At 40.7% G+C, this 14,947-nt stretch overlaps 1 protein-coding gene across 2 annotated transcripts in view; it reads left to right on the forward strand.

Annotated features, from left to right (window-relative positions):
* Positions 1-258: 258 nt before the first annotated feature.
* The window catches only part of chst11 (carbohydrate (chondroitin 4) sulfotransferase 11), a 171,917-nt gene continuing 157,228 nt past the window's right edge, over positions 259-14,947 (forward strand). Inside the window, exon 1 of one of the 2 annotated variants that reach the window (XM_041780755.1) lies at positions 259-442. In XM_041780755.1, coding sequence (XP_041636689.1) covers positions 325-442 — 118 coding nt within the window. In that variant the 5' untranslated portion in view covers positions 259-324. The remainder of the gene's footprint in view (positions 443-14,947) is intronic. The other variant, XM_041780756.1, reaches the window with a different exon arrangement.

The raw sequence follows: 14,947 nt of genomic DNA on the forward strand, positions 1-14,947 counted from the left end.
GAAGGAACATTTTTCACTTAACATCAAATCTTTCAGCCTGTTATGAATATGGTTGGTATTTAAAGAGTATCAGTAGGTTTTAATAGTGTGACTGGAGCAGAAGCGCACATCTGGGCGCGCTCATTCCCTCCGAGTGGGGGTGCCATCACGCCGTCCCTGCTCTCTCTCCCCCCCTCCAGCCTCCCCGCAGTGGTACACTCCGTGTTGGATGCGTTCAGCTCATTGACCGGCAGACAGTCCTCATCAGTACCAGCAGAGCGCACGGATCCGCCAACGAACCAACAAACCGGCCCTTCATTCTGCAGCCTGTGCGTCCTCCACGACATGAAACAGACTCTGAGCGAACTCATGAGGATGAGCAGGATATGCCGCATGGTTTTTGCCACCTGTTTGGGATCCTTTATTCTGGTCATCTTTTATTTCCAAAGTATGTTCCAACCAGGTAGGATCCTCTTTCTTCTCTCCGGTGTGAGTGTGGAGCCGTGACTGTGATGTGTGGCATCTTGCCTGCTGGCATGTGGACGCATCGATCTGTTCGCTGTACAGTAACGCAGCTGATGAATAATTAATACTCGTGCTATGAAGGAGTACAGCGTCTTTAATCGATCTGTTCCCTGGCACATTTACGCGCCTTTGGAACATTTTCTTGTTGCGCTCTTGTCCGGCTTTTGTCCTTTCTTTGTGAAGTGAGCTTTTTGTGCGTTTGGGTGTGTTTGGATGAAGATAAGCCGGCGCAGCACACTCGCTCGCTTCTTCCTCTCAGCTGACAAGTGGCTCAGAGATGGTAGGGAGGCTTTTTGTCTCCAGAAACGTGGCTCTCTGGCAGTGGGAATGGGTGCACGGGCGACACTGGGGTTGGCAACGTGGGCACTGTGAGGCTGAAGCGTGCCAAATGTGATCCACGGAGCGGTTTGGATGAGACAAAGACAGAGCTCTAATGAAGAATCCCCAAAACGATGGTGGCCCTTAAGGTCAACTGCAAATACATTTCACTTAACAGAAAATAATCGTTTGAGAATCTTATAAAGAAATACAAAAATATTTACATTCATGAAACAATAAACTAGGAAAATACAAAATAATGACAAAATATTTTGTGAAACACCAGTGCATTTCATAAACTGCAAAATATTTAGTAAAAAGCCCACAAAAGAATCTGAGAAGTAGTTTGTGAAAAACAGACACATTTTGTGAAATGCAAATAATAATAATAATAATAAAGAAAGAAACACCCCAAAAATGCATGAAATGCAAAGCAGTTTTGAAAATGCTGTATTTTTATAAGTTGTTTATGTGTTTCATTAAATACTTGTTTTGATTTAGTAAAAATTTAAAATTTTTTGTCAAAATTATTTTGCTTTTTTTTTTCTTTTTTCCTCATTTTTGTCATTTTTCCAAATATTTCAGCATTCAGAAAATATTTGTTGTGGGAAACATTTTTGCATTATGATATCATGGAATTCCCAATATTTTAATAAAATCCTAAATATTTTCTGAAATGCCAGTTTTTCATGAAAGGTGTCTTTCACCCAAAAAAAAAGTTAGGTTGTAATGCAATGTTTGTTGCAGATATTTGCATTTTGTGACTTTTTTTTATTATTAGATATTAGACAAAATTATTTTTTTCTTTTTATTTTTTAATTAATTTATTTTTTTTTTTGCATTTGATTGAGCGTTTTTTGCTTTCTTGAAGTGCATTTGCACTAAAAAAAATGGAGTTGTGAGGAATGTTTATAGATATTTTTGTATATATTTTTGTGAAATATTTTTGGGTATCAGAAATATTTTGGTATTAATTTATTTCTATTTTTGTATTTGTCTATTTTTTGCTTCTGCACAGTGCTTTTGCAGTTGGCCCTAGGAGGCCACCATAAATAAATCAGATATCCTTTAGGGAGCATTAAGGATCAATGTCCCCTCTTATCTGTGTGTTAAATAATTTATCGCACAGTAAAAGGAAATGCTCTCCACACCAGTAGGAGGTCCTCAGGGAGAATTTGCACCATATTGTTCTAAATACTGCTGCCAGTGGGCTAAAACCTCCTTTCTCCAAATTCTTTACTTTTCAGGGCATGATAAAAACGCTGTGTTTTTCAATTCATTTTAACCCTAAAGGGTCATAGTCAGCATCCTTTTTGACACTTTTATTGGTGTAAAATTTGTAAAACCCACTGCCAGATGTAAAGGGTGACCAATAGCACTGATTTATTAAAAAAAAAAAAAAAAATCAAAATGGAGTTATGAGGTTTGCCCTGACGCCAGCAATACATGGCTATATTATGGAAGACAATTAGGGCCACTGTATTTTTTTCTGACTTTTTTCTCAAAATCATGACTTTATGGTGTGTTCCTTACATCTGCAGTCGGGTGTCAGAGATGGAGATGACACCACATCCAAGTTGACTGCATTACAGTTACGACGAGTTTGTACCTTTGGATTACTAAAATCTGTTTGCAGAATTCAAGGCAGGACTGGGATGACGTATATGACATTTACAAGAGTGAACTGAGTGCACCTAAAATTTCTGAATTTCTTTTTAACTGAATTGAAATGTCTTATTTCAAACACATAAAAGTAGAATAGTAGAGTAAAGCAGTGATACATCCATCCATCTGTTTGCATATCCTGGTCCAGACTGCAGTGGCAGCAGGCTAAGCAAGTCAATCTAATCAATTTCCTCTTGGAAAATGATTAAGTTGGCTGCCCTGGAAGACCTCCAGAGGGATGCAATCCAGGGCATCCCCACAGATAGCCAAGCTCCTCACCCTGTCCATGACCATATAATATATAATCCCATAGCAAGTTTGGCTCCTGCTCCAAATATCCTTCCAGTTTGCGGGTCTGGAAGACCCCCAAAGAGAGGTGATCAGAAGCCTTACGAACCTCGGCTGACTTCTTTTGATGTGAAGGAGCAGCAGGTCCATTCCTTTTTCCCTCTGAATGTCCAAGCTCCTTACCCTGTCCATGACCAAATGATATAAAATCCCTTCAGTGAGTTTGGGTCCCAAGCCAAGGTCTCCTCCCACTTTGCTGGCCTGGAAGGCCTCCAAAGAGAAGCGATCAGGAGGCATTCTGATCAGTACCTTTAACAACCTCAACTGACTTCTTTTCATGGAAGGAGCAACGGCATTTCAAGACCACAAAGGATTTATAATCCTTTAAGTTAGTTTGGGGCCTGCTCCTAGGTCTCCTTCCAGTTGGCTGGCCTGGAAGACCTTTAAAGGGAGATGATCAAGAGGCATCCTGATCAGATGTTTCACCAACCTTGTCTGACTTCTTTTTATGGGAAGGAGCAGCTTCATTCCTATTTTTCCATCGGATGTCCAAGCCTGTCAACCTGTCCCTGACCATGTAATATGTAATCCCTCCAGCAAGTTTGGGTCTGGCCCCAGGATCTCCCTCCAGTTGGATGGCCTGGAAGACCACCAGACCCTCCTCACCCTGTCCATGACCATAAGTGATATAGTGATACGTAAAATAATACTACACAAAAAGAAAGCATAGCTCACTAAAACATGGTCAAACATTCAGTAGGTTGGTTTACATGTCCAAAGTCAGACTTTAAACCCTGTCAGAACTTAAAGCAACATTTTTCAGTGGCCTTAATTGTCTTCCTATGGTCCAAATGTGGTCCACTGAGGTTTCTAAGATGAGACAAAGACGACGCTTTAATGGAAAATCAATTTGTCCTCCTTAGCTAAAAATAAATCCCCTTCAGGGAGCATTTAGGATCGATGTCCTCTCTTATCCTCGCATTAAGAGCCAGGTTAAATAATTTATCACACAATAAAAAAAATCCTCTCCATGCCAGCAGGAGGTCCTTGGGGAGAATTTGCATCACATTATGTTAAATAAGTAGACTTCATATGTTGCTTATCCAGCCCCCCCCTCCCCCCTGGATTAATGAATCACCGCCCCTGGATCTGAGATCTGTGTTGCGTCCCTGTGTGCAGGAATCAAAGTGTTGAGATGCTCAGAGGAGGAGCCCATCGGCTGTGCAGGCCATGTTGACTCAGTGCTGCTGACCTGCAGTACAACAGGTTTACTGTACGGTGCAAAAAGGGGGAAAATGTCTCTGGGTATTTGCTTTCCATGAACAGAAAGTGAATCATTCCCGAGCAGAGATGATAATCCTGTAATGCTGCAGCTAGAGACAGAGAGTCTGCAGACTCCTGGGATGATTTTATGGAAATTTAACATCCTTAATGGTCTTATGATACAGCAGCTTCCAGTAAAACGATAGCTTTGTTTACATCGCTGTGTTGGTGATTTCCTGTAGTGCAAAAGAACCAGCGAGAGTAGGTGCAAGGGGCTGTGTTTTACTTGTTAAAATGGAGAAAAGTGAAGCATTATGGATGACTATGTGATTGATGGGGCTGCAGAGACAACAGAGAGATGAAACATGAGATAGAGGAGCTTCTCTGCAGCAGCATGAAATCAAAGCACTCATTCTGTCACATCTCAGACCAGGAGGCATTTTTCTCTTCAGGTTTCTGCAGGCAGCGATGATGGACAACATAGATTTAACTCACAGACACAGCATCGATATGATGCACCTATTGATGAGATAAATCCCAACTTAAACTTTGTCTTTGCTTGTTTCTGATCACTAATTAATATTTGGAAGAGGTTCAGAGCTTTATGCATGTCAGCAGCTGCTGTAGCGATCAATAACTGGACCACATTCAGTGCTTCTGTTTTTGTTGACTTTGGCTTTACTGCAGACTCCACTGCTGGTTGTGTTAACACAAAAATAACTACTTAATCCAGCCAGAAATTGTGTATTTTTCATCTGCTGTCTCACTAAAATCACACATAAAGACATGTTTAGCCATAGACTGAGCTTGAACTACGGAGCATCTGCAGGAATGAGCACTGAAAAGAGTTCGAACACCAAACAGACATAGCTGACATAGCCAGCCAAATAAATGCACAGTCTCTTCCTACACAAAGGCTTTACATATATTTGGGGTCAGTTTATCAGGACACTTGGGGGTTGTAGCTGCTGAATATTTGAGATAAACTTTATCTGAAATACTCAGCAGCTTTTGCTCGATACTGCGGTATCAGTCTATAAGATCTCTGCTTGTAACCCAGTTATATCAAGATTGTGGGGCTTAAAGGGGAAAAAAGTAAGTTTAAACTTTCAGTATGTCATGGTAAACCATTTGAGTTGCACTCATTTGCCATAGAAAGCCTTTATTTTACTGTTTTGGTAACACAATAGCATTAATATTGCTTTCTTATGAGTTTCCACTGGAATGAGTACCCTCTGCTGGAGCTTCTCCAGGCTTGTTGTTGAACCAGGGGCCTTGTAGTCAGTATGCAACAGGCTGTACCTGTGGTAAACAGATGCATCAGTTAACATCAGTATTGACCATTGTTGGCCCTTTCAACAAACACAAGCCATTGGCAAATGATGTGGCATGAAGGTGTTGCCCATCATGCCCTTGGGCAGCGTTTAGATGTGTTTTTATGTTTTAAGGTGTGTTTGGATGTTGCAGGTTGTTCGTGAGACATGTGTGCACCATGAGTGAAGTTGTCCACCGAGTTAGAGTCCCTGCCTGAGACTTTTCTAAAGGAGTATTCTTCATTAGTATTGCCCTGCTATGAGGTTGACTCAGGTCTTGCCACATCATTAGGGCCATTCAGCTAAACGCTTGTTTAAAATGCGTTTAATCAACAAGTAGGGCAGGGCGATTATGGCAAAAATCAAAATTGCAACTAATTGAATTTTTTTTACCTTGATTATGATTGTAAATGATGATCCCACCCCAACCTCCAACTCAGTTTGTTCAGTAAATATTGTAAAATTTTTAATCTTATAATTTCAGAACATACACAAATGAACAATGTATGTTTATTTATTGAAACAATTTATAGCAAAATACATATCAGCTGACGTGATTTTTTTTTTTAATTGAAATTTTCCAAGAAAAGTGAAAAACTTGTATTTCTTGCTAACAAAATTATTATTATTATTTATTTATTTTTTTTTTTTTAAGTACAAACACTCCATGTTTGAGTTTTAGCAGACTGGATGGGATGGTGTAACATGACTGGTACTTCTTCTTCTCTTGGGTTTCCAGCAGGCTACATGCCTTGCAATACCTGGCTGCCTCTCATGTGACTACACAGCCAGTAGTTTGTTTTTTTAAGGTGGTTGTGCATTAGTAGAGACAGAATTACAAGAGGAAAAAATTGAAATAATTGACAAAGCAGGTTTATGTCAGTTAGAGGCTCTAAATGTTGGTTTTGATTATTTTTCAATCAATTGCCCAGCTCTATCGACAAGTCTAAAAAAGGAGAAACGGTCAAATCCCTCACAGGGTCATTGTGTTAGCACACAGGTATGGCGTGAGCATGATATATTCTGAGAAGCGTAGCTAACATTAGCAGCTAGCTCTGCCAGCCTTTGTTCCTCTTTGCAGATTAACATGGTGCTTTGATATGTTCCTTCCTTCAGTTGAGTAGTTGTACTTGAGTTCAACCCTCAACAGCCTACATATTCCTTTATTTTCATTGACTACTTTAAAAACTGTCATACTACGCTGTTACAACAACACGCTAACCTCTAAGCTACGTAGGTAGGAGGTTCATTACAGATTGAAAGAGCATTTTAGACCGGGAATTCAAGCTCCTGTTTATAAAGATGAGAGTTAAATAGTTTAACAGACTCATAAATCTTGTGCCAGCTAATTTGATAAACATGTTTAACCGTTTAACCAGCATCCCTAAACAGGGCCAATATCAGCTGATACTGATGTTAAACTGCTCTGTCGGTGCATTCCTAATGTTTGCTGTGCCTGATTCAACATGAATCATGCCTGAGACCAACTTCTACAAGCTGACTCAGATCTGGTGCCGAAGTACGGTATGCATCTGTTCACACTGATAAATTGAGCTGGACTTTGGGGTCATGTAAACTCGGATCTGGGCCCAGGTCCTTTGTGTGAAACCACCCTTAACTACTCAATAACCAGAGGTAGAAAAAGTACACGACTATTGCACTCAAGTAAAAGTACAGTTCTGGTTAAAATTTACAGAAGTAAAAGTAAAAGTACTGGTCTATAATCTACTCAATTAAAATTTTACTTTAAGTCCTGAGGAGCTACTGAGGAAGTGTCTATATTGGTCCATGCTTTATAGTTGAACTACACTTTTGAAAGTCTTAAATATTTTACAGTATGATGGAGCTGCAGTAACTCTTGAAAATCTGTGGCAAGGTAGATCTCCTTTGTAAAGAACAAAGCAAGGAAATGCATACTGATGAAGAACATGCACGATGTGTCCTATAGGAGGAGAGGCATGTGGCCTCAGACCTCTATGGTGGGCGATATGGCCCATCTGTTGCAGACCTCTACATCGGGGCAACCTCAACAGTGGAGCTTGAAGTGACGTACTAACCCTTGTTGGGGTTTTCCTTAGTTTGTGGTGTGTTATTTTTTAGCCCCCCTTAACCTAACCCTCACCTTTAGGGCTCTGGTGCCTAACCCTAAATTTAAATGTATCCCCCTCAGTTAGCTTTTGATTTTTATTCATAAAATTCTACTGTTGTGAAAAATAGCCACGTACTGTAACCTCTGACGTCCTCTGACTTCCAGCCCCACAGTTGAGGTCGCCCCATCGTAGAGGTCAGCAGCTAGACCTTCACCTGGTCCAGTATGGTCTAAGGAACAGAGAAGATGTTTCTTCAACAGTCTCAGTGTGTTAATCCAACCTCGGTAGTGGTTTCAGACAGACTGATTAGGATGATCCGACAGTTTCTGACACCAAAAACTCTAAGGCTACATGGAAAAGCACTGATTGACCTAATCCCGGAAGGGGTGTGGCTCAGGTCAAGCTCTGCAACGTACACAGTTCTCCAGGAAGACCAAACAGAACATCTGTTCCTGTCAGAATCAAGGACTGTTCCAGCACCTGTGTCTATCAGTCAGTCAGCTATACAGAGGATTGGAGGGTCAGCTGATATCACTGGAAAACAAAGATCTGGCTCCTCCTAATGTCATTTACTACAACTGTATGCTTAAAAAGACTCTTTCTGGGGCGCACGTGGCCGAATAGCTTAAGGCGCGCCCCATGTACACAGATAGCCCGGGTTCAAATCCAGCCTGAGGCCCTTTACTGCATGTCTCTCCTCCGCTCTCGTCCCTGATTTCGAATCTATCCACTATCCTCCTCTGTCAAATAAAGACACAAAAATGCCCAAAATAAACCTCTAAAAAAAAAAAAGACTTTCAAGGTCCCTGTGGTAGCAATTTACTGATCATGACTGACACAGCCATCTGTGTGCTCTTGCCAAATCTTCTATTTCACTCTAAATAGGACCATAATTTTCTAAATGAGCAACATTCTGTATTTAGGAAGAGTTATAGTAGAGATTGAGACCATAAACTCTTCAAGAAAATATTTACTGAGGGAGTAAATTCTGTAAATTAGCCTCATTTTCTCACAAATATAGTGTGATTCCTCTGGTAACAAGAAAGATTTCAGTTTAAGATTCTCCTTAAGACGACTTCTTTTGTAGTGTCAATGACTTCTGAGGATCCTTTTAAAGAAAAACTGGTTTGTATATTTGAGTCCAGAATAACATCACAATGCCATGCATCTGAATATTGTGCAGAGTCAGACCTCCTTTCTACCGTGCCTCCATAAACCAGCCTCGTAGGAGGGATTGATTGTAAGAATTGAACCATTAAACCCCTCTGAAGGACCTCTGGATTCTGATCTCACAGTCGTGCCAATCCCTGCAGGCGCTGCAGCGGCTCCTTCAGCCCGACACCCACGCGAACGCCCACATCCACCTCCGCCTGCTCTCACATGGGTCACACAGTGGATGTTTTATTTAGTTTTGGAGATGACAGGGTGCAGCAGGACGCTCTGATTGAAGAGATGTCCAAAGCTGCGTGTTTGTGCAGGAGCTGGCCTGTGAGTTCTGCTGCAGCAGTGTGTGTTTATGTGGGATAACAGCGGTGAGATTTATGCTCCGAAGAAGAGTGTGTTTGTTTGATTTCCTCTTGTCTCAGATCTGTTTACTTTCTTCAGAAATGAAATGACGTCAGGTCTTCTTCATAAGCCCTTATCTTAATTTTTTTTTTTTTTACCCACTTTCACTCCCTTTTTTGCACACAGAAGGCAGAGGCATTGTTGTCTTAAAGTAGACTGTCCAGGCAGCATCTCCTTGCTTCAGGCATGTTTAGCCGGCCTGGGAATCCTGTCTGGCCTCCCAGAGTAAACTCTCACCTCTCTTCCAGGACTTTCGGGGTCCTGACCTCTTGTTAAAATGACAGAGGAGGAGGGGGACGGTTACACACTGCAGCCTCAGCTAACGCAAGACTCAAATACTTGCAATACTCATCCCTCAAGTTTGTGGTGCAAATATGATTATTTCTCTTCTCCAGATTGAGCCAGAGACTACTCAATCTCAGAATGTAAAAATCAAACATGTTTGATATTAATGATTCCCTATCAGGATGCCACTGATGCTTGTTAAATCAGTGCTTTTTCGGCTATAAAAAGTATTGACCCCCTTGGATGTTTTACCCTTTTATTGATTTTCTGAACCAATCATGGTCAATATAATTTGGCTTTTTGATCACAAAATTTAAAAAAACACTCATTAATATCAAAGTGGAAGCAGATTTCTACAAAGTAATGTTAATTAATTAACAATAATGTAATGTAAAATAAATGACTGAATATATAAAGTGACTGACCTTATTCAACAGAGTGAATGTGTCTTGTAGTATAAAGACACCTGTGTCTGGCTACCATTACACCATGACAACAAAAGAACACTCAAGGCAACTCAGTGCTGTGATTGCAGCCAAAGGTGCATCTAAATACTGACTTGAAGGGGGTGAATTTTTATGCAGTCACTTATTTTACATTATATATTTTAATTTTATTATCATTACTTTGTAGAAATCTGTTGGAGTTCACCAGTGGCCGATATTCTAAAGTTATGGCAGAAAAAATAGTCATATTATCAACCCAAAGGTGTGGGAAGCAAGATCTCAACTGTTCAGCATTGAGATCTGGTAGATTCTTGTTTCCTTCTGAAATCACATTGATCCCATGAGTTTCTATGAGATTTCACGTCTGTTATTTTTCTGTGCTGTTAAAAATCGGTTGAAGTGTCCTTGAGTCTGTGGTCTCCTATGGTTTTAAATCAGTTAAGAGTTGAAAATCGTCTGGTGTGTAGCCAGCTGGAGGGGAAAAAAACAGATTATAAGTTTTCATACTTCAAAGAAGCACACTTTAGCGCCCTATGAAACACCTCAGTGAGAGTGTGAAAACTCCACAATGACTTGATTTTGACTTCCTGTACTCCTCGTGACTCAGCCTCTCCTCCATCTGCAGTGAACACCAGAGAGCGAACAGACCTGCAGAGACCCCGAGAACGGGAGCCTGCAGCACTTTTTTTTTCTGCTTGAGTTTTACATCATGCCAACTCTGGATCTGGTTGGTTGTTCTGCCAGTTTTAGTCGAAGGAGACAGAAAGCAGGGTGGAAATGTATTTTCTTTCTGCTTCATGTGCAGAGTTCAGTTTGGCTTTTTGTTCCCATGTGTGACAGGAGTGAGCCAACAGTTACTTTAATGAACATATCACTAGATGTCTTAAACTCAAACTGCTCTGTGGAGTGGTGCAGAGTGTCTGAGAATGCATGCATGGATATGAAAATGCATCTAAAGACTGCAAATGTGCAGCCATATCTGCAGAAATGAAGCGGATTTGTAAATGCATGCATACTTTAGAACAGTCAAGGCTTTTATTTACTTCACTCTATGAAATCACCCTGCCTTTATTAGAGACAGGCTTCAGTATGAGTCAAACCTGGCTCCCCACAGTGTTATGAAACCAAAATAAACAGCTTTTTCTGCAATTTATATAAAATAACAGGAAAAGAAAACATTTGATGCAGATCCGTTCCAAGCTATCCACGCTTTGTCGGATTTGTCTGCAAGCAAGTCAAGCAGACGACTTTGAAAAGGCTGTTTTGAATCGACTATTTCTGATGCAACCACAGGACATGAGATGCTCGAGCTCGCAGGCTCCTCTGATACGGCATCACAAGATTTTGGTACCAGAGAAGAAAAAAATACATGAAACTCAAATGATGCAAAGTCAATTTTTCCAACTTGCTTTGTTGCGAAGGCTGAATGTGTGTCTCTGCATTTTCTTTTTAGCATTTTTCCATCTCTTCTCGGGCCTGTAGCCCGCCTCATGAAAGAAGCTTTTTGCAGTTCCTCCATCTCTTTTAATATTATTTGAATCTGAATTTCAGGGCTGCAATGATGGACGTAACAAGTGATTTCTGGGGCCCAGTCAAACAGGGGGCCCAAGGAGGTCATGGCCCGTTGTAAAGTTAAACTATGAAATCCAAGTTTTATACTTATCCTAAAGGAACAAATAATTGTAGCTTCATCTATGTTGTCATATGTAGCATTCTACAAACCGTAAACCTCTTTCTTTAAACAGAATAAATGGATTCAAAGTGGCAGGAATGATTATAAAAATGTGGTTTAAATGGGCAAAAATGGGCATGAGAAGTGGGAAAAATGGGTTAATATTGGCAAATGTGGGTAAACAGAGGCAGAAAATAGCCACTTATATTGGCAGAAAGTGGCAAAATGGATTGAAAGTGGTAAAAACTGGCAGAAAAAATGGTGAAATGGGATTCAAAGCAGCAAAATTGGGTCAAGAGTGGCAAAGAGGTATAAATGACAAAATGGACGAGGGACAAAAATGGATTAAAGGGCCAGAAATTACAAAAAATGAGGAAAATGGATTTTAAGTGGCAAAAATGGACATAAAACCTGCAAAAATGAGTTACGTGGTTAAAAAAGGGTGCAAAAAGTGGTACAAATGGGTCAAAGGAGGCAAAAAGTGGCAAAGACAGGCAAAAAAGGAGTAAAAAAAACCCAGCAAAAATGGGTTAGAAGTGGTAAAGAAAATGGCTAAGAAGGACAAAACATGGTTTAAAAAAGAGGCAAAAATGGGGGAGAAAAACAGCCGTGGGTTTAAAGTGGCAAAAAGTGATATAAAATGGCAAAAATGGGGAAAAGTTGCAAAAAAAAGAAAAAAAAAGGACATAAGAGACAAAGATGGGTTAAAAGGGCCAAAAAGTAAAAAACAAAACAAAACAAAGGCAATTACCACAACTGAATTTTCAGTGACATAAAAGGGCTGAAAGTGGCACAAACAAGTAAAAAGTGGCAAAAAAATGCTAACTTGGGAAAAAAACAGCAAAAATTGTCATTTAGTGGCAAAAAATTGGCAAAAATGGACTTAGGGGAGAAAGATGGGTTCTTAAGGCCAAAAAAGTGGGTTATACGTGGTTAAAAAAGGGTAAAAAAAAAAAAAAAAAAGTGACAAAATTGGGTTTAGATCGGCAAAATGTGATGAAACTTGGAAAAATGGGCAGAAGTGGCGAAATGCCCTTAAGAGACAAAGATGAGTTAAAGGGTCAAAAACGTCATTTAAAAAAAAGGGTTAAAAAGACGTAAAAATTGATTTTAAGTGGCAAAAATGACTGAAAAGCTGCAAAAAATGGTTACAGGTGTTAAAAATGGGGCAAAAGTAGCACAAATGGATTTAAGGGTGCAAAAAAGAGGCAAAACTAGGCTAAAATGGTTAAAGAAATAAGGAGGAAAGGGACAAAATTTGGTAAAATTGGGGAAAAGTGGCAAAAACGGGTTAAAAGTAGGTGGTAAGTAGAGAAGCAGGTTATAAAGTAGCACAAACAACTAATTTCAATATCAGAACACAACAATTTCCGACACACTTTTCAGCTCCAAAATTAGGTAACTCGTATGCTAGCTCTAGTGCTACTGATTCAACACACATTCACATCATCAATAAATCACTGCTGGGGAGGGACCATTCTCTGGCTTTATCAGGGGCCCAGCCAAGTCTGAACAGGTCTGAGTCTGTCTATGTTCGAACCCTCACCTATGGTCATGAGCTTTGGGTAGCGACCAAAGAACTAGATCAGGGATACAAACTGTTGAAATGAGATTCATCAGGAGGCTGGCTGGACTCGGCTTTAGAGATGGGGTAGGGAACTTGGGCCGTGGCATGGAGGGTTCCAGTCAAGGTGGATTAGGCACCTGGCTGCTTCCCTTCCGAGGTCTTCAGGGCATGTTCAACTGTTTGGCTACACAAAGATTAGACTACTTTTAGCCGGATTTTTGGTCTAATTTAGTATCCATATCACTTCCAACCATATAAGAGGCGAAATTCTGTATCCCAAAAGTTGAGCACATAAGAATCCTCAGACTGGTGATTCCAGGCTCATTCTGACATCATAGTTATTAATTGCCCCAAATCCCCAGAAGTCAGTGAAGTCCTTCAAAACTGTAATTCTAAATTGAAATGAAATACCCAGTGTTTGGGAAAAAGGAAAAGTAATCCGACAAAATGACTGCAGTCGTCGTACAAAGCTCGCATTAGAATATCACTCAAGTTATTTAAGACGCTTACTGACAGCAGTGCTGTCTGTTGAATGAAATATTGAGCCGTGAATTTCAGGCAGTTAAAAGCTTTCTCCAAAATGGGCGCGAGGGGAAATCCTACAATAGGTTCTAAACACAGTGACCGCTGCCGAGCTCACAGCAGGCCAGCTCTACAAATGGAGGTTGTCACTCCTATTTCAGTTTAGTTTGAGGACCTGTGCCCTTCTAACGCCGCCGTATCCCTCTGATTTCACTCCCAGCTGTGTGTGTATTTGTGAGTGTGTCACCAGCAGCAGCCGGCCTCGTCAGTCCGGGTCCCTGCTGCTCCTTTAAAGGCGCTGGAGCTGCCAGGATCAGTGAGGCTAATAAGGCAGTTTGCTCTGTGGGCTGCTTGTTTGGTTTCTTTGTGGAGTGCCTCTGGGATATTTTAGAGTCTGTGTCCGTGTGTCTCTGTGTATGTGCTTAGTTTAAGCACTGTACTGCGTCTTTTTTCAGCCTGTTAGTCCTAACCTGGCCTCAAAGTCACAATTCAAGTGGGGCTGGGGAACACATGGAGTGTTTTGGATTTATTGCTATGTTTACAGTAAGAACCACTACAAGACCTAATATTTTGGATACGTTTGTCCCATGGTTCAACACATACCTCAGTTTTTGGTCAGAGTTTACAGTTCTTCTCAGCTCTGATGGCCAAGAGAGGCATTTTTTCCCAATTGTCATTTCCCAGTCTCCCATCCCTGAATCAGACTTAATCCACTGTCCTCCACTTTAAAAACTAGGGCTGTGACAATCCATCAGTGTATATTGATACATCAATTGGTTGATTAATTATCCAGTCAGATCGCTAGAAATGAAGCCTATCGTTCTAGTTCATGCAAGATTTATCACCTCCCAGCTCCCACAGCCAATCACAGCTCTTTCTCTCAACACAGTGGTCTATAAAAATATGATGTACTTCTCACTAATCCCTGCTTGCATTAATGCTGCTGCTGCTGGCAACGCTTAACCTCCTCCACCCCAGCCTCCTCCTTTATAGCATAAAGATTGTTTTTACCTTTATATTCATGCTACTATTGCTTAAATTTATTGTATTCAATACACATTGTCATAAATGTATCTATCCATATGGGGCTTTCTACCTATGCACTCCCTGGAAAGTCAAAGCATACTGCTTGACTAACCCAAGGAGCATCTTTTGAGCAGAGTCTTCTCCAACAAGTAAAACTGTATATCCATTTAGCAATAAAATGGTTAAATGTATGGCAAGAGTGTTCCTAACTGAAAGTCAAAACATTGATCTACATACACCATCACCTTTAAGCTATGCTTACACACCTGTTGAAAGCTTCCGACCAGCAGCATGCCAAGCACATTAGGGGTAGCAGCAATAGCTGAAAGTTTGCAGCTGAGGGAAAGAGGACTCTTATCTCTTTAAACGAAGTTGTGTGGACATATTCCAGACAGAGACTACACCAGAGCAGGTTCCTTGCC

Source organism: Cheilinus undulatus, linkage group 23 (assembly GCF_018320785.1).
Source record: "Cheilinus undulatus linkage group 23, ASM1832078v1, whole genome shotgun sequence".
Taxonomy (NCBI): Eukaryota; Metazoa; Chordata; class Actinopteri; order Labriformes; family Labridae; genus Cheilinus; species Cheilinus undulatus.